Genomic DNA, 18000 nt, shown 5'->3' with positions numbered 1-18000 from the left:
GCTTAGAGAACTCTTGATGATTTTATAAAATTTGAGTCATGTAGTGATTAATAAAATTAATATTCATTTTATCAGTTTGTAATAGTCTAATATTATAAATAATTTAAATATCTACTTTAGAACTCTAGAGAATCAATAATGATAATGTTGGATGGATAGTCATTAACAAAGAATAAGGAGGTTTGAGGGATAATATGGAATAGTAACTTGGGAAAAAACCCAAGATAGTCAAATAAAAAATAGCAGCTGCAAATAGTTTGTATAGTATGGTCTCATTTTTGTTAAATTGTATAAAATATTTGTGTATGCCTGTGGTGAAATTCTGGAAGTATATACACAAACTTGAGAGTAGGATGGGGTGGTTTTCACTTTCATTTTATACAATCCTATTTTATATGAAATTTTATAGGAACTATATATTACATAAAATAAATTTTATGTCTTTTTTTTTTTTTTTTTTTTTGCTGTCAAGTTTTCTTCTAAACTTTGACTCTTTCATCAGTCTGTTAACAGTACTGAGAGACTCATATGGGACTGAGTATACTCCTGCTATTCTCAGAAAGTTTTAATTAAATGTGTTTTTTTTCCCCCAGAGTTTTTTCAGAATCTGGAAATTTCATTGTAGTTCTCTATTCTGTGACACATAAGGATCCTGAATTTTATGAATGCCTCCATTGCAATGACAGGTTACCCAACCTTCGATTCCAGCTAATAACCAGCAAGGAAACACTACATTTTTTCAAAGTAAGTCATTTGTTTATCTAGTCCATTAGTGACCTAGTGTTCATTACCCTTTAAAATAGTAACTCAAACTATTTGGCTTTGTTTATTTATAATCAGTGTTAGTGAATATTAGCTTTATTTGCTTTAGGCTAATTTTGTTTCATAAAATTTAGACTATATCTTCAGAACTGAATTATATTACAGGATCAGATGTTACCCACAGAGTATCTTGCCCATGTTTTTCTAAAGTCTTCAAAGACTGTATCAAGAATTTACATGTATTATTTTATGATATTGAAGGTTAATTTTCATCTTGGTGGTTTCTTTACCCTGATTGTTATTTTTAAAATGTATAGGTATGCAAAATTAAAATGCATATGTTGTGCAAAAATGAAAAATGATGTAAGAATTATATAAAATACAATATATTATAAAAAATGTATAGGTATGACAAATAGCTTCTTACCTTTAAAATCAATGTCTGTAATAAAAAGTATGCAATAGCATTATGGCTATTCTGGCAATAAGAATATGTTGTTTTATATCTAAATACATATATAAAAGTACACTTAGGTGATGGTCACAGAAAAAGTAGATCATCAAAACCCTAAGTGTCATTTTATGAAAACATTCAAAGAGCTCAGTAAAATGAGTAGTTCTATGTCTCAAACCAATGATTTAAAAAATTCTTAAATACAAAACTACTGATGCCTGTTCTGCTCCCCACTCTGTCTCTGGTGAATCCTTTCACCCTCCTGTGCATCTGGACTGCACCCCAGCTCTTGTATAAAGATAAAATCTTTTTTAAAAAAAAGAATGAAAATGAAAAGTTCTCGGTATACAAAAGTAGGCACTAGAGTTCATGATGTATTAAAAAAAAAAAGAATGTTGTGATTTGATCTTCTATCTATACTACTATATTTTTCTCCATGTCAGTGTGAGACAGTTTCTCTCTCTCATCATTCGTATGTTCACTGTAGTAGTACTTCTAATTTTCTTCAAAAGTTTATCCTTTGTATTCATAGCCTGGCTAACTATTTGGAACAAGAGGCCTAGCTTTTAAGCCTATCTCATCTTTTGACTTATCTTCCTCACTAGCTTATTTCTAGCTTATGATTTTAAAGTAAGAGACTCATGACTCTTCCTTTCACTTGAACACTTAGAGGCCATTGTAGGGTTGTCAGTTACCTAATTTCAATATTGTGTGACTAGTCATAACACACAAAACATCTGTTAGGTTTGTATCTTACATGGGTATGGTTTGTGGCCCCTTCAAAATAATTATCGCATCAACATAATTACAACATAATATATCAAAAATGACTGAACACAGTTGCTAATGAGAGATAAAATAATAATGAAAAAGTTTGAAATATTGCAAGAACTACAAAACGTGACACAGATATGAAATGAACACATGCCATTGGAAAAATAGCATCGACAGACTTGCTTAATGAGGATCACCCACAGACTTAGAGGTTGCAAAGAATGGCGTAACATGAAGCACAGTAAAACAAAGTATGCAAACACAAGCACAATGGAATATGTTTCAGCCATAAAAAAAGGAGGAAATTTTGTCATTTGCCACAACATGGGTGGATCTTGAAGTGACTTAAATCAGACAGAAAGACAAATGCTGGGGCCTCCCTGATGGTGCAGGGGGTTGAACGCAGTGCTGTGAAGCTGTCTGCAGCCTTTGTGGTGCGAGTTCAATCCTCGGCTGGGCAGGAGCAACCCACATGATGCGGCAGACCTCTCCTGTCTCACCCGCTGCTCTCCTCAGCAGTGTATTTCAGTCAGTCTGCCTGTTCTGTTCCCCACTCTTTTTCTGGTGAATCTTCTCACCCCCCGCACCTCTGGCCTATACCCCACATTAAAAAAAAAAAGAAAAGACAAAAAAAAAAAAAAGAAAAAGAAGATTCTGTGGAATCTTCTACAGAAGAAAAAGCAGTTGGCCCTCCATGTCCATGGTTTTTCATTTGTGGATTTAACCAATCTCAGATTGAAAATATTATGTAATTACACCTACATGGTTGTATTTGTACTGAACGCCTACAGTCATTCTCTAGACAGTGCAGTGTAACAACTATATTAGGTATCTATGTGGAGGATATGGGTAGGTTTTATGCAACTAATACTCCCTTTTATATAAGGGACTTAAATATTCTTGGATTTTGTTATCTGTGGTGAGTCCCAGAACCAGTTTCCTGAGTATATCAAGGGCAGCTGTACCTGTAGATCTAGAGAACCAATTGATAGTTGCCAAGGAGTGATGGGATTGGTAGTTTTGGACAAAATTGAGTGACAATGGTCAGAAGGTACTAAGAAGTCCTGGGGGTGTGATGTACCACATGGTGGCTTTAGTCAATATTTGTGTTGTGTATCATATATTGTATATTACATATTGAAAGTATCCAGGAGAATGGAATCTTAAAAGTTCTCAGTATAAGAAAAATACATTTATAACTGTATGGTGATGGTTATTAACTGAACTTGTTATGGTAGGCATTTTGCAATATATACAAATGTAAAATTATATGTTTGAAACTAATATGTTATATGTAAAAATGTTATTTAAAAAATAAAGGAAGGTTAAAGTTAATAGAAATCATAAGTCCTTCTCCCAGTGTTTCAGAGATACTTTTCATCTAATAGAATTTTCTGGTGTTAAGTAGCGTCTCAAAATAATGACTTGCTTCTTTTCAGAATGTTGAACCTTCTGACACAAAACCAATCCATTTTGAACTGAGAGCTGAAAGCCAAAATGCAGAAACAGAGTTTTTCAACAAAGTTTCCAAGAATCTTTCAATTAAGAGGTAATAGATATGTTTTTATTATCATTTACTTTTTAAGTACACTCATTAGTTTTATATGAGTAATTAAAGTAACTTCCTAGTTACTTCTGTGTATGTTATGTATGATACGTATCTTTGCTTTAAATGTATTCCTTCATATTCAGATTTTGGATGATAATTTTAATGAAGTAACAACTCTAATATGGTTCTCATTTGAGTTGATTTATTACATGGGGAGAAAGGTATTTGTCAAGAAATCTTGCTTTGGAGGAAACATCTTGTTTTATTTAATTTGCCTTCTGTTTATTTTTCTCATCATTGTTATATTTAAGCCTGAACCATCAGACAAACTACCATAAAAAAGAATTCATGTACCTAAAAAAGGTGTAGTTATTTTGGGTTTTGTTTGTTTGTTCGTTTGGTGAAGGGGGTTTTTGCATCTATTGACATGGTAAAATGAGGTGTTTGCTTTTTTTTTTTTAGGTGGAGGATGACAGTTTCATTTGTGGGGTGGGAAGAGAGCCTGGATTTTAAAACAACAAAAATCAAGGTCTTGCAAGCCAGATAAAATAGAAAACAGCTTGTTTTTTCTTTCTCTCCACCAAACCACCTATGCTCATGACCCAAACATCTACCCCAAATGGTTTTTTAAAACTTTTGGAGCTTGGGAATATTGATTAAATAGCAGTGTTTGTTTTTTGGGGGGGTCATTTTATATCTTTTGTGGTAAAGAAAATATTTCCTTGCATTAGTCAGGGTTCTCTAACAAAACAGAAGTGACAGTACACACACAGATTTTTTTTTTTTTTTTTAAGCAGTTGGCTCATGCAGTTGTGGAGATGTGGTTAAGTCCAACATTTGTAGGGTAGGACAGCAGCTGAGAAAAGTTGCAGTTAGATTCCAAATGTAGTTTCCTGGCAGCATTCCCTGTTCTTGGGGAGGCCAGTCTTTGTTTTCTTAAGGTGTTCAACTGATTGGATGAGGCTCACCTACATTAGGGAGAATAATCTGCTTTACTCAGAACCTACTGATTTATTTATTTATTTTTTTTTTTAAATTTTTTTTTTTTATAGAGGCATGTTTATTTATTTATTTGTTTGCTTGTTTGTTTGTTTGTTTGTTTATACATGCACTGGGTACAGTCAGAAGCGTGGGAGGGTGAGAGAATTCACCAGAGCGGGAAGCAGAGCAGGCAGAAGGACCGAAGTACACTGCTGAGGGGAGCAGCGGGCGGCAGGAGAGGTCTGCGCGCCATGTGGGACCCTCCTCCAGTGGCCGGGGAGCAGCCAGGGATCGAACCGGCGCCACAGAGGCTGCGTGCAGCTTTGCAACCCAGCGCTCAACCACTGCGCCACCGGGGAGGCCCAGAACCTACTGATTTAAATGTTAATCTCTTATAAAGAAAATTTCTTCACAGAACTATTATTCTAGATATAGAATAATATTTGACCTAGTATCTGGGTCATGACAAGACAATGACAATATCTGGGCAAGGCATGAATGACTTTGCCAGGCTGACATGCAGAATTACCTCTTTGTGCTCCTATTCCAGCCTTCTCATGCATTTTATTTCATGCCAGGTAATATGCTAAGGACTGGGGATATGGTGGCAGACATGATCCCCTCCCTCATGGACTTCATATTCCACTGATGGAATGTTGAATATTCTCCTTACTATGAGTCCATAATTTAATATTTGCAAATAGTTAATGACCTCAGTTAAAAATTACCTTAAAATGATGGTTTATTTTTTGTTCATAAACTTTTGCTTTCTAGTTCATAAACTATTGCTGTTTTTATTTGCTTTTGTGGGACTGGTGCATTCCTTTCTGCTTAAACACACCATGCAAACATTCTGGTTGTTTCATTGCAACAACTTGGCATATAAAGAACTCTGTGTGGCTCTGCGGACTACCGGGGTTTAGGTAGAGGTCTCTGCTGCTGACAGATCTTCCAGATCGTCATGGGGTTTACTCTGCTAGGGAGACAGGATACAGGACCCTTTCTTAGGGACTCCATTAGTATCTAAACTCTCTTAACTTCCTTCTGACTTTTCCTTCATTTTCCTAATCCATCCTATTGATACTTTGTCCAGTTTAGGATGCAAAATAAATTTCATTTGTATAATCTTAAATACTCATTTCAATTTAACTCAATACCAGCACTCAAAATTTTCCTGTGTTCTCCTAGAGTTTGTGACCTGTGACATAATCACTACAACTGACTAAAAAGGAGGAGGTGCCCCAATTAATGCCTCAAAGTAATGTCTCAAAGATACAAGTTCATAGGAAAATATAATTTCTTACTTGATTTTCCTCTTATATACAGTGAGTGCTTAATGCAGTGTGTTTAATACAGTAAGTGTACATCTCATCAGATTACAATTTTTTTATGGTCATCTTTTTTTTTTTAATTTTACATTCCTCAAAGTGGTTAGTCAGAAGATGCTCAGTGACTGTTGGTTTATTGTGACACTAAGAATAAGTGAGTTATATGGAAAGCTGTGTGGAGATTCCTCAGACTGCTAAAGATGGAGCTTCCATATGATCCAGCAATTCCCCTCCTAGGTATTTACCCAAAGGACACAGAAACATTAATTCAAAAGGGCACCTGCACCCCTATGTTTATAGCCGCACTATTTATAATAGCTAAGCGATGGAAAAAACCCAAATGCCCCAAAAATAGATGACTGGATCAAGAAGATGTGGTACATATACACAATGGAATATTACTCAGCAATCAAAAAAGATAAACTCATGTAATTTGCAGCAACGTGGATGGAGCTGGAAGGGATCATGCTCAGCGAAATAAGCCAGAAAGAAAAAGAAAAATACCAGAGGTCTCACTCATAGCAGGAATTTAGAAAACCTAAATAAGGGACCAGGGAAAAGACTAATTATAATAAAGTAAAAATCAAAATCAACAAGCAACTATAAACCAGAGCCACACTACAGTGGGGGGAGGAGGGAGTAGGATCAAAACAAAGGAGGGTGGGAATTGTATGGAGACTATAGCCAAGATGAAAATGCATACATTGTGCACAAATGAAAAATGATGTAAAAAATATATAAAATATAAAAAATAAAAAGAATAAGTGAGTTAAACTTGTCCTGATCAACCAAAGAGTTAGCTTTCCTGAGCAACTAACATTGATTTGAAAAATAAAATATTTGTGATTGTCAGATGCTAAATTAAATGATCCAGATACTACCATGGCTTATTAAAGCACTTTATTCAATTTCAAAAAGAAACAAACACTAAATTACTGAAGACTTACTATCTTCCCCTCTATAGGTCTTCCCAAACGTTATCTCCAGGGAAAATGCCAATAAATGATCCTGATTCTGGTGTTGAAGATGAAGATTTTTCTCCAAGACCAATTCCTAGTCCTCATCCAGTAAGTCAGAAGGTATCACTCATCTTGTGTAGAACTCACTTTTGTAGTTAGAAACCTGAAAGTCTCTTTATCTTAAAGGACTCAGTATCTTACTTACTAAAGTAACTCAAAAACTTAAGTTTCATTCTAAGATATGTTAGGTGTCTATATTGTTATGGCACTATATGTAGAGATATCATTCCTCTCAGGTACATATAATCATTACATGTAACCATAAATGTGATTTTATATATACATATATGCACATGTATAATAAGTGTGCATACTTACTATTTACAGAGGAAATTGAGACATAGATTGGTTAAGTTACCTACCCAGTGTTACTCCACTAATATATAGCAAAGCTGGAATTCTAACTCAGATGTTGTTAACCACTGTAGACTCAATATTCTGTACTATCACAAGAGCATGATGTTGGTTTTTATTATTTTGTTCTGAAAAAATAGTCTACTGACTTTTGGAGATTAATTCCTAATAACCCCTGTTATAATTTTTTGATTGCAGCCAACTAGTGGGTTATTTTAGAATTATTGTAGCTTAATTAGACTCATTACTATTAGAAGGAGAGTTGTTTTTTTAATATCAAATCACACTCAATTTCACCACAGTGATTGAGTATTTCCTCTTTCCTGCTGTCTTCCAACTCTCTTGGTTGGCATTAGTAGAAGGAATAATGGTGCATAACTTCACATAATAGAACAATATTCTGAAATATTTATTGAAGGGTCCTTTGTTATTTAACATACAAAAACATTTTTTGCTACTAGATCTGTTGAGGTATACTACCTATGATAAATTTTTTTTTTTAAAGATTTATTTATTTATACAAGCACTGGGTACAGTCAGAAGCGCGGGAGGGCGAGAGAATTCACCAGAGCCAGAGTGGGGAGCAGAGCAGGCAGATGGACAGAAGACATTGCTGAGGGGAACAGCGGGCATGGCAGGAGAGGTCTGCGCTCCATGTGGGACCTGGTGGCCGGGGATCAAACCGGCGCTACAGAGGCTGCGGGCAGCTTCACAGCCCCGTGCTCAACTGCTGCACCACCAGGGGAGGCCCCCTGTGATAAATTTTGCTGAGAAAGAGTTTAAAAAAATGCCCTGAATATTATGAAACAGTTTCCTATATTGTGTTCTGTGATATAAGCAATGTTAGTGTTCCAATAAAAGGAGTTCCATTGTTGAAAAAGTGTGAAATGCTTAGTTCTGCCGAGTATAAGCACCTTGTTTATTTTGCTCATAATTGTGTTCCTAGTGTCTTACACATAGAAGATGCACAGAAAATATTTGCCAAGTGTTTTCCTGGAGAATAAATACTTTTTAATAAGTAACTGTACATAATTTGGGAAGGACTGGTCTAAGGAAAGTGAAGCACATCTCTTTCTGCTAAAAAATGCTTTTTTCCTCTTTTATTTCTTTCCCAATTGTAGGTTTCTAAGATCCAACCATTAGTTCCTGAACTTTCACTTGTGTTGGATGGCAATTTCATGGGATCAAACCCTCTGCCCAATCCATTGGAAATGGTGAATAATGAAAATCCTTTGTTGAATAATCACTGTGAACACTTGGAGCCTTTGCAATCCCAGCTTTATGATGAGAAACAAAGCCCGGAAACTGAAGCTGGAGAGCCTTGCTTGAGAGGACCACCAAATCAGTTGAACCAGGGCACTGTTCCTTTGAGACACTGTAAAATAAGGCAGTCATCCTCCTGTAAGAAAGGGAACCCCCATATGAGGAATGGTGTTAAACCGTCTTCTCTTAATGGGCCATCTCCTGATACATCTGAAAAGTTTCAAACAATTTCTGCTGGAAATGTACACAAAGAAGAGTATCCTATAAGATCCTCCACACTTAATTCCAAGCCTTCTTCTCTTGCCCCACAGTCCCACCCACATAATTTTGTTTTTTCACCCCATAATTCAGGGAGACCAATGGAATTCCAGATACCTACTCCCCCTCCACCATCTTTCTATCCCACAAATGTTTGCAGTTGTTGTCAGCATCATGGGCCTATTCAATGTACTCCAATAAATTCTTGGCAAGGAATGAACACTGTAGGATCCATTCAAGACCTCCAGTCTGAAGCTCTTCAAAAACATTCATTATTTCACTCTAGTGCATGTCCAACTCTGTGCCATAATGCTTTCTACTCCTCAAGTAGTCCTATAGCTTTGAGACCTCAGGGCAGCTTGGGTGGTGGTTCTCCACACGGCAGTGTAGATCCATTGCCTGCTGCAAGATTACCGTCACATGTGGACACTTGTCACCCACGGCCTTGTGCAGCTTGCATGCACACACCCAAGACTGGGTCAGAGGATGGAATGATGGGACTCTCTCCGGATGCTTATAGATTCCTCACAGAACAAGACAAACAGCTGAGACTACTTCAAGCACAGGTTTGGTTGAGGCTTTCTTAGTTCTGATGAATTCTTGGTGTTAATATGATTTCTTAAAAATAACTGACAGCTCTGTAGTCATTTTTTATGGAGTAGAACTATAGAATGTCACAACTAGAAGGCACCTTGGAAACTAAATTCTTGTCTCTCTTGTTTCATAGATAAGTGAAATGAGGATAAGAGATGGAAAATAATTTACTCAATAGCACATTGCTAGGAGTACAACCAGGACTAGAAAGCAAGCCTTTTCTGTCTTGTGCATATCCTAACCTACAAAATAATTGAATTTTTCTTTCATTTTTTGCCTCTTATGAAATCTGTATTTTACTAAATCTTTATATACAACTAAATATAAAGACTGCAGAGTGGATTCTGATGTAATTCTAGTTTGTTTATAGTATGTATGCTAACCCTTTTACCCTTAGAGAATAGTTCTAGAACCACTTTCTGCATATCTTTACTTGTTCCACTCATTTTATTAAACTGAAATGCTTCCTTCATTCCTTGGGACACAGTTCTTAGTCTCAATATATCTTTACATCCTTATTCAACTTAATTTTTCCTTTTTTTCCTTCCTTTATGATAGCCTTTTTCAACTTACCTACTTCCCACTGTTCCCTCCATTACCAATGGAATAACACAAAATGTACTTTCATGTTTTTCCATGATCCTGACTATATCCATGCAAATATATGTATAATGAGGTATACATGTGAGATCTTTCAGGAAAAAAAATCTTTGTTTTATAAAATTGAAGTCATAGTGTTTACAGTTTTCAAAAACAAAGATACTATTTTTCAGATTATGTATAACAGTTGAGATAGGATACCTGAAGAAAATTAGGTTTGCTGTTTTATAAACTTAGCTTTAAATTCTTTCCAGTTGTAAAATGTAAGTTGGATTTTAACAAATGATTGTGAACATTTGGCAGAAATTTTAATGTAGCTAAATATTTCACATTGAAAAGAATTTTTCTCATTTATTTCCTGTCTTGTTAGGAAAAAAAAAGACTTGTAGAATTTCTAAAAGATATCTTTTACGCTTATTTTGAAGTCCTAGTTGCCTGAGATCTGTATACTTAAAATGAAAATTGTAGAATACTAGCTCTTGTGTAGATTATTTAACTCGTCACACTTGGGAAATACAAAATATGTAGGAAGTACTTTTATGATAAATACATGGTATTTTGTTGATGTGAAAGTTTTTTTACTTTTTTTAAAGATACCATCTTATGTAAAATTTTTGAAAAGCATTACAGTATATTTTCTATAAAAGTATATAGACTTATCTTATTTTAATGATATTATAAAGATATACAACAAATTTCTCATTGGCTTCCTATTGATTATTTCAACAGTTTAAAGTTTTACTGTTACAGTGTACATTCCTATTACTTGTATCTTCCTTTATAATTATATATCTCTACAGCAGGATCCCTAGAAGTAAAATTGTAACATCAGAGAGAACATATATTTTAAAGGTTTTAAAGATAACTAAACTTGTTCTTCTCCCAGTATTCTGAGTCATTTTGATGTAGTAGTTAAAAAGGTGGGCTCTGGCACCTAATTTCTTAGGCACTAATCCAGTTTCTATGTAACCTTAATTATGTGCAATCTTAGGCAAGTTTATGTTATCACTCTGCTTTTCAATTTTGCATTTTTAATTGTATAATGAAAGTATCAAGTGCTTGCATCTATGTCTGTACTGTATTCTGTTCCATTCATCTGTCCCTCTGTTTCAGCCCCAGTACCATTGTCTTTTATTCAAGAGTTTCCTATATGATGCCTAAAGCTAACTTTTCTCATCTGTAAATTGGGAGTGATGATTGGTACTATATTTAGATTTGAATGAAATTAAATGAGTGTGTATGTGTGTGTGTATAGATACATAGATTTAGTGTTAAACGTAGGACCTTGTTATAGTAAGCATTTAACAAATGACAACTCTGTCTTATTTATGTCTTAGTCATCATAGCTGTCTTAGTTTTAGGTGATACTGAAGCTTACAGTACTAAAATAGCTTTTCCAAAAGTTTAGCTGAGTAGGATTTAAACTTCTAACCTCCCATAATAGATGGTTCTGTTTATATATAATGTCCAGAGTTAGGGATACTTATTAGTTATGACTTGGGCACATAACTTTATTTTTAATGCTTCAAGTTGTCTTATCTGTAAAATGTTTAATAGTACATTCTTAATGGGGCCTGTTGTAAAAATCATACATAAACACTCTTAGCACAGTGTTTTGTAAACAAGAAGCACTTAGTAACTGTTGCTATTATTATTCGTATCTCCAGTTACAGTATAGCCAAACATAAGCAATTCTGATTAACCTTTATAAGAAGACTCTTAGGTAAAAAATATTCGATATTTGGTATTTGGAATTAGAGTATACTTCTGATCTTACTTTTGATTTATAATTGAAATAGGAATAAAAGGTTGCTTTGAAGTGTGAGCACTCAGGTTTTTCTATATTAGTGTCAATTATGAGCAAACATGAATACTGATCTAAACACCTTTGTGTTTTTAATTTTTAAATTTATACTTAGCTCAACATACTTCTTAATAATGAATGATTGATGGTTTCTTACACTGATTACATTTTATGGTTATGATCTAGTTGAAATGAGAAAATAGTTTATCATTAGTTATTTATAACTAGGGTACTTTGTGATTCATTTTTAAACTCTTGCAAATTTTGTTGGTTACTTGATTGTGAGTTTAAAATATGTTTTAATTGCTGCAGATTCAGCGTTTATTGGAAGCACAATCTCTGCAGCCCTGTTCCCCGAAGGCAGCGGCTGTTGAGGACACAGTGCAAGCTGCAAGACAAATGGAGTTGGTGTCCATGGAAGCACAGTCTTCCCCTAGTTTGCACATGAGGAAAAGTGTAAGCATTGCTGTAAGCACAGGTAATTTAATTTATTCATAAGGAATTTGTTTTAATGCTTTTCACCATTTGCTTTCTAAATTTTTGTATTGAATTGGTTCATGGTCCAAATAGAACCAAAACCAAGATGATGAGACTATACCTTGCTTAAATCTTTGTGTCATTTTATTACTTATGAAATAAAACTATACCTGAAGTCAGATGTGAAACCACATAAAACATTGTTTTTGCTACTTTCCCAGACTGAACCCAATTAATAAGAGAAATCATCTGTGATTTGAGGGATCGGAAAGGTTTCATTTATGCAGTATTATTGATTCTGGGCCTGGAGGGTATGGAGAATTTCAGTAAGGGAATTGAGAGATGGCAGGACAATTGGGTAGAGAAAATAGTATGGGCCCACTGTGAAAAGGAAGTGCTCCAAGTCATCCAGAGTCTCGACATTACTGTTACGGAGAGCCTTTATTAGAAATGTCTACTTTGGTAGACAGTATTGAAGATCTTTTATAGAAATCAATAACATAAATGACATTTATTTACATGTGTACTTATCTCCAGGCCATGAGATCTTCAAGAATGTCTTTGTATCCCCATGATCTAACAAGATGTCTAGGACATAAACTGGTAGTGATTTAAAAAAGAAGTCATTAAGGGTGCTGATAAGATTTGAGTACTGACTGAATGTGGCAAATGAGGAATGGTGGCGAGGAGATTAAAAAGTTATTCCTGCTAAATGCAAAGTGATGACCTAAATTGGAGCCTCAAACATAAAAAGGGTATTAGTGAGAAAATTAGTGAAATTTAAATAAAGTCTAGAGTTTTAGTTAATAGTAATATGCTAATGTTGGCTTCTTGATTTTGAAAAATGTATTAGATAATGCAAGATGTTAGCATCAGGGAAAACTGGATGAGGGAAGGGTATATGAGAACTAAAATTATTAAAAATTAAAAGATTTATTAGAAATGAAAATAAAAGGAAAAAGACTAATTAATAGAAAGTAAAAATCAAAATCAACAAGCAGCTATAAACCAGAGACACACCACGGGGGTAGGGGGAGGGAAGAGGAGAGGAAGGACTAGGGTCAAAGTGTGGGGGGGTGCAATTGTATGGGGAATATAACCAAAATGATAATGTATACATTGTGCAAAAATGAAAAATGATGTAAGAATTATATAAAATAAAATATTAATTAAAAAAAAGAAATGAAAATAAAAGTTACTCCAGGATTTTAAACCTGGGTGACAGAGGGAAAGGTGATAGCATTAAACAAGAAGAGGCAAGTTAAAGACACAGAGAGAGGGATGAGTTCAATCTAAATATCTGTGGCGATTGAGCTGCTTTTGGAAATATTTATAGTGATACTCATGTCAGAAGAATGCAGGTGAATTGATGGCATAAAACTTGCAAAAGTAACAGGTGAAGATTTGAGCCTAGAGAATAAGAATTTGAGAGGGAGAATAAAAAAAGAATATAGATTTCTGTATATTTTTTTAATCCATACATTATCTAGACTACCCATGTAGAGGGAAGCAAGAAAGGAGGGTAAGAAGAAACTCATCTCATATACCTTTTAAAGTTAAATTCCGGTATTACCCAGTATTAAGATTCTTTGGCTGCAAGTAATAAAAAACTTGAGCTAACTTAAGCAGGAAAGGAGAATTTACTGGAAGCCAACACCAAGAATGTGGCTGAACATAAGGAAAAAAAATAGAAATCGGAATACCATTAGGTCTATCCATTTATTCTTCATGACTGTTTTACAAGAACCAGGGTACAGACCAGATGCACGGGAGGGTGAGAGGATTCACCGGAGACAGAGAAGGAAACAGAAGAGGTAGACTGAAGAAATACACTGCTGAGGGGAGCAGCAGGCGAGACAGGAGAAGTCTGCTTCACCATGTGGGATTCTTGCCGGCTGGCCGGGATCGAACTCACGCTGCAGAGGCTACAGACAGCTTCATAGTGTGGTGCTCAACTGCCTGCGCCACCAGGGAGGCCCTCAGAACAACAGTTTTAAGCACACAGATCCCCAAATTGTATTCAGGACCTTAATATGTAAAATACAACATCAGAGAACCTCATTTCTTGAAGAGGCAGAGCTTTGAATGCCCCCATTTTCTCTTTTTGCCTTTTACCCCTTCCTGTCATTTTTAAGGAAATATAACCTAAAAGCAGTTCTAAGTAATTGTGTTAAAACAGTATAGCCAGTCTTATTTAACAAAGATTTGTCAAAGAATTATTTTCATAGCTGAATATTTCTTTTAATATCTTTTAAATCATTTAACCCACAGGCGCTAGCTTGTTTTGGAATGCAGCAGGTGATCAAGAGCCTGAATCTCAGCTGAAGCAAGATGATACCAAGATTTCCAGTGAGGACATGAATTTTTCAGTTCATATTAATAATGAAGTCACAAGTCCTCCAGGTAGTGCATCTTCATTAAAAGCAGTTGATATTCCCAGTTTTGAAGAGAGCAACATTGCTATAGAAGAAGAATTTAATCAACCACATTCTGTATCCAAGTAAGGTTTCCTTGATTCAATATATACCCTACTTCTTTTTCCTTTTAAAATTCTAATATTCTTTTGGTGTTCTAACTCTAATGGCATTACAAACAAATGACAAAACCACATGAAGGAATGAGGGAGGAAAAAACTAACCTAAATAATCATGGGAAAAATATTTTCATGGGATATCATAAAGCTGAAGATAAACTGTAAACAAATATCATACTCTAATAAATCTTTCAGAATTCTTAATTCTGAAACTAGTATAGCAAACATAAAATGAGAATTTTTTCACTCTTGGTGAAAGAAGTTGAAAAGGGGTATTAAATTGGAATCAGAGGCCTGATATGAAGTCAAAGGATTTTCAAAGATAGATACCCATAGAAGTAAATACAGATGTGTATGTATGTATGAGTTAGTATATATACACATACCTCTAGCTGAGGGGCTTAGAGGCACAGATACAAAGAAGCGCATGCCAGTACCCAGATCTTGGTTTCTAAATACTATTCTCTGATGCCATTGCTACTGGTCTCTGTGGTTGCTTCTCTCTGGGGTAGAGAAAATAAAAGATGAACATGGAACATCTTATGGTGCCAGAAAATAAGAAGATGCTCCCATGGTTTTCCTGAAAGAAACATGGCAATCTGGAAAGAGCTTCCAGTGTCCAAAACAGAAACAATTTGAGCAGCAAAATAAATAATGATAGTACTGAGAGAAAATACTTGAGGAGAAGATATTTGCAGAGTCTCTATCTCCCTCAAAGTATTTACTAAGTACAAAGGGAAAAAATTAACTTTACAGTGGAAAAAACTGGCAGATTTCACCTTATCCCAGTGATCAAGATCAAAACATAAATGACATCATATACCCCCTGATAGGGTGCTTTGAGAAGGTCAGAACACCAGTTCTGTGGTATTCTTGCCAAAAAGTCAAAAGTTTAAATTACAAGAAAGTATCAGACAAATTTAAATTAGATGACATTCTACCAAATAGCTGATTAGTACTTGTCAAATGTGTTAAGATCATGAAAGACAAGGAAAAAACTGAAAGTCTGTCATAGATTGGAGTAAGGAGATATAGCTACAAGGTGGGACATTACCGGAAAAACTGGTAAGGCTAGGATTTGCAATTTAGTTTATATAATATTTTACTGATGTTAATTTCCTGACTTTCATATTTTTACTATGGTTATAAGGTGTTAACATTAGAGAAAGCTGGCTGAATATACTATTTCTTTTTCTTTTTTTTAAAGATTTATTTATTTATGCATACAAGAGCTGGGGTGTAGGCCAGAGGTGCTGAGAAGTGAGAGGACTCACCAACGACAGAGTAAGGAGCAGAACAGGCAGATCCACTGAAGTACACTGCTGAGGGGATCAACGGGCGAGACAGGAGAGGTCTGCTGTTCCATGTGGGTTAGTTCCCTGGCCAGTGATTGAACTCCAGCTACAGTGGCTGCTGATAGCTTCAGAGTGTGAGACTTCACCCCTTGCACCACAGGGAGGCCTGAATATACTATTTCTTGAACTTTTCTGTTAATCTAAAATTTCAAAATAAAAATGTCTCACACAATATAAAATTCTACATTAAGTTCCTTTTACTCAAGTGAAGTTTGGTAAGGAAATCAGAGATCCTAAAGAAGGGAAAATAAAACAAAAAATGACAGTGTATGTATACTATAATCACCGTGTTGTATCTCAGACACAATGACATGTTGTTCTTAAAATCAGGACTCTTCCAGTCCATACCATTCCTTATGGTGAAACTGCATTTAAACCAGTAAAAGGACAAGCACATTTATCCTAAACTCTAAAGGCCTGCAGGGAAATTACGTTGTATAGTTTGTTTTAGTGTTCATATTTGTACACTTGAATAGATATCAAGAATTATATGTTAGGAGGCCTCTCTGGTAGCCTAAAGGTTAAGTCTCAGCGCTGTCACCACAATGCCTCGCTGTGGCAGCCTGAGTTCGATCCCTGACCAGGGAGCTAACCCATATATGGTGTAGCAGACCTCTCCTGTCACGCCCGTTGCTCCCCAAAGCAGAGTATTTTCAGCAAATGAACCTGTTCTGCTCCCCATTCTGTCTCTAGCGAATCCTCTCACCCGCCTGTACCTCTGGCCTACACCCCAGTTCTTCTATGCAAAAATAAATAAAATCTTAAAAAAAAAAAAAGATTTAAATGTTATACACAGAGAAAACATGCCTATTTAATAACCTTAAGGGAGACGTAATTGCAAATCAAATATCCAGAATATATAGAGAACTCTTGAAACCCAACAACAAAAATTTAAATAACCTTATTAAAAATAGGCAGAGGACATTGCTCTCCAATGATAAGACCAACAGGCATATGAAAAGATGTCCAATTTCATTAATCATGAGAGAAACACAAATAGAAAACAATGAGATGTCACCTCATTCCCATTGGGATGACTACTATAAAAAAAAAAACAACAGAAAATAACAATTGTTGGCAAGGATGTAGAGGAGCCAGAACCCTTGTACAATGTTGGTGGAAATGTAAAATGATGTAACCACCATGAAAAATAGTATGGGACTTCCAAAAAAAACTTTAATGGCTCTACCATATGATTCTGGGTGTACATCCAAAAGACTTGAAAGTGGCTATCTCCACACTCATGTTCACAAGAGCATTATTTATAATAGCCAAGTGTCAAAGTAACCCAGATTTCCATTGATGTATGTATAGATGATGAAAGTGTGGCATAGACATACAACAGAATATTATTCAGCCTTAGGAAGAAAATCTTGTCATATGCTACAGTGTGGATAAATTTGAGGACTTTATGTTAAGTAAAATAAAGTACTCATAAAAAGATAACTATATGATTACACTTGCCATGTTTCTACCTGGAACTCTTCTCCAGATACTCACATGACTGGTCCTTTCTCATCATTCAAGTCACTGCTCAAGTGTTACCCCTCAGGGAGGGCTTCCTACACCACCCTACTTAATATAACCTCTCGCTTCTTTGTCCCTATCCCAGTTACACTCCACTTGATCACCCTGGTTTATTTTCTTCAGAGCAGCTGTCATTCTGTGAAATTATTTGTTGCATATGTGGTATTGTTTGTCTCCACAACTCACAGAAATGCCGTGCAGTTAGGGATTTTTTAATCTGCTCAATCTGTTGGGTCTAGTTCTGTAGCAGCACGTACCATAAGTTCAAAGAATATTTGCTGGGTTTGTTTCCAATTTATGGAAGACCTAATTACTTCGGAATGGCCTCCCTGGTGGTGCAGGGATTAAGATCTCAGCACTGTCGAGCT

At 35.4% G+C, this 18000-nt stretch overlaps 1 protein-coding gene across 1 annotated transcript; it reads left to right on the top strand.

Annotated features, from left to right (window-relative positions):
* The first annotated feature begins 596 nt into the window (after positions 1-596).
* On the top strand, positions 597-14734 carry LOC119236731 (SCL-interrupting locus protein-like). Its single transcript, XM_054691380.1, has 6 exons — positions 597-744; positions 3430-3539; positions 6813-6915; positions 8343-9308; positions 12053-12218; positions 14489-14734. Exons 3-6 carry the CDS (start codon positions 6841-6843, stop codon positions 14719-14721), a joined length of 1440 nt encoding a protein of 479 aa, XP_054547355.1. The 5' UTR covers positions 597-744; positions 3430-3539; positions 6813-6840; the 3' UTR covers positions 14722-14734.
* Positions 14735-18000: the final 3266 nt, after the last annotated feature.

The sequence above is a fragment of the Talpa occidentalis genome, unplaced genomic scaffold, assembly GCF_014898055.3.
Source record: "Talpa occidentalis isolate TD23 unplaced genomic scaffold, MPIMG_talOcc4v2.1 talOcc4.9, whole genome shotgun sequence".
NCBI classification, from domain to species: Eukaryota; Metazoa; Chordata; class Mammalia; order Eulipotyphla; family Talpidae; genus Talpa; species Talpa occidentalis.
Note: the sequence above shows the minus strand (reverse complement) of the source record. Positions and strands in the feature narration are given on the sequence as shown.

Excerpts from the sequence above, each read along its gene's own strand:
- LOC119236731 (XM_054691380.1), top strand. The coding sequence starts at position 6,841 with ATGCCAATAAATGATCCTGATTCTGGTGTTGAAGATGAAGATTTTTCT. Across the intron at positions 6,916-8,342 it reads CAATTCCTAGTCCTCATCCA|GTTTCTAAGATCCAACCATT; the intron begins GTAAGTCAGAAG and ends TCCCAATTGTAG. Across the intron at positions 9,309-12,052 it reads TGAGACTACTTCAAGCACAG|ATTCAGCGTTTATTGGAAGC; the intron begins GTTTGGTTGAGG and ends TAATTGCTGCAG.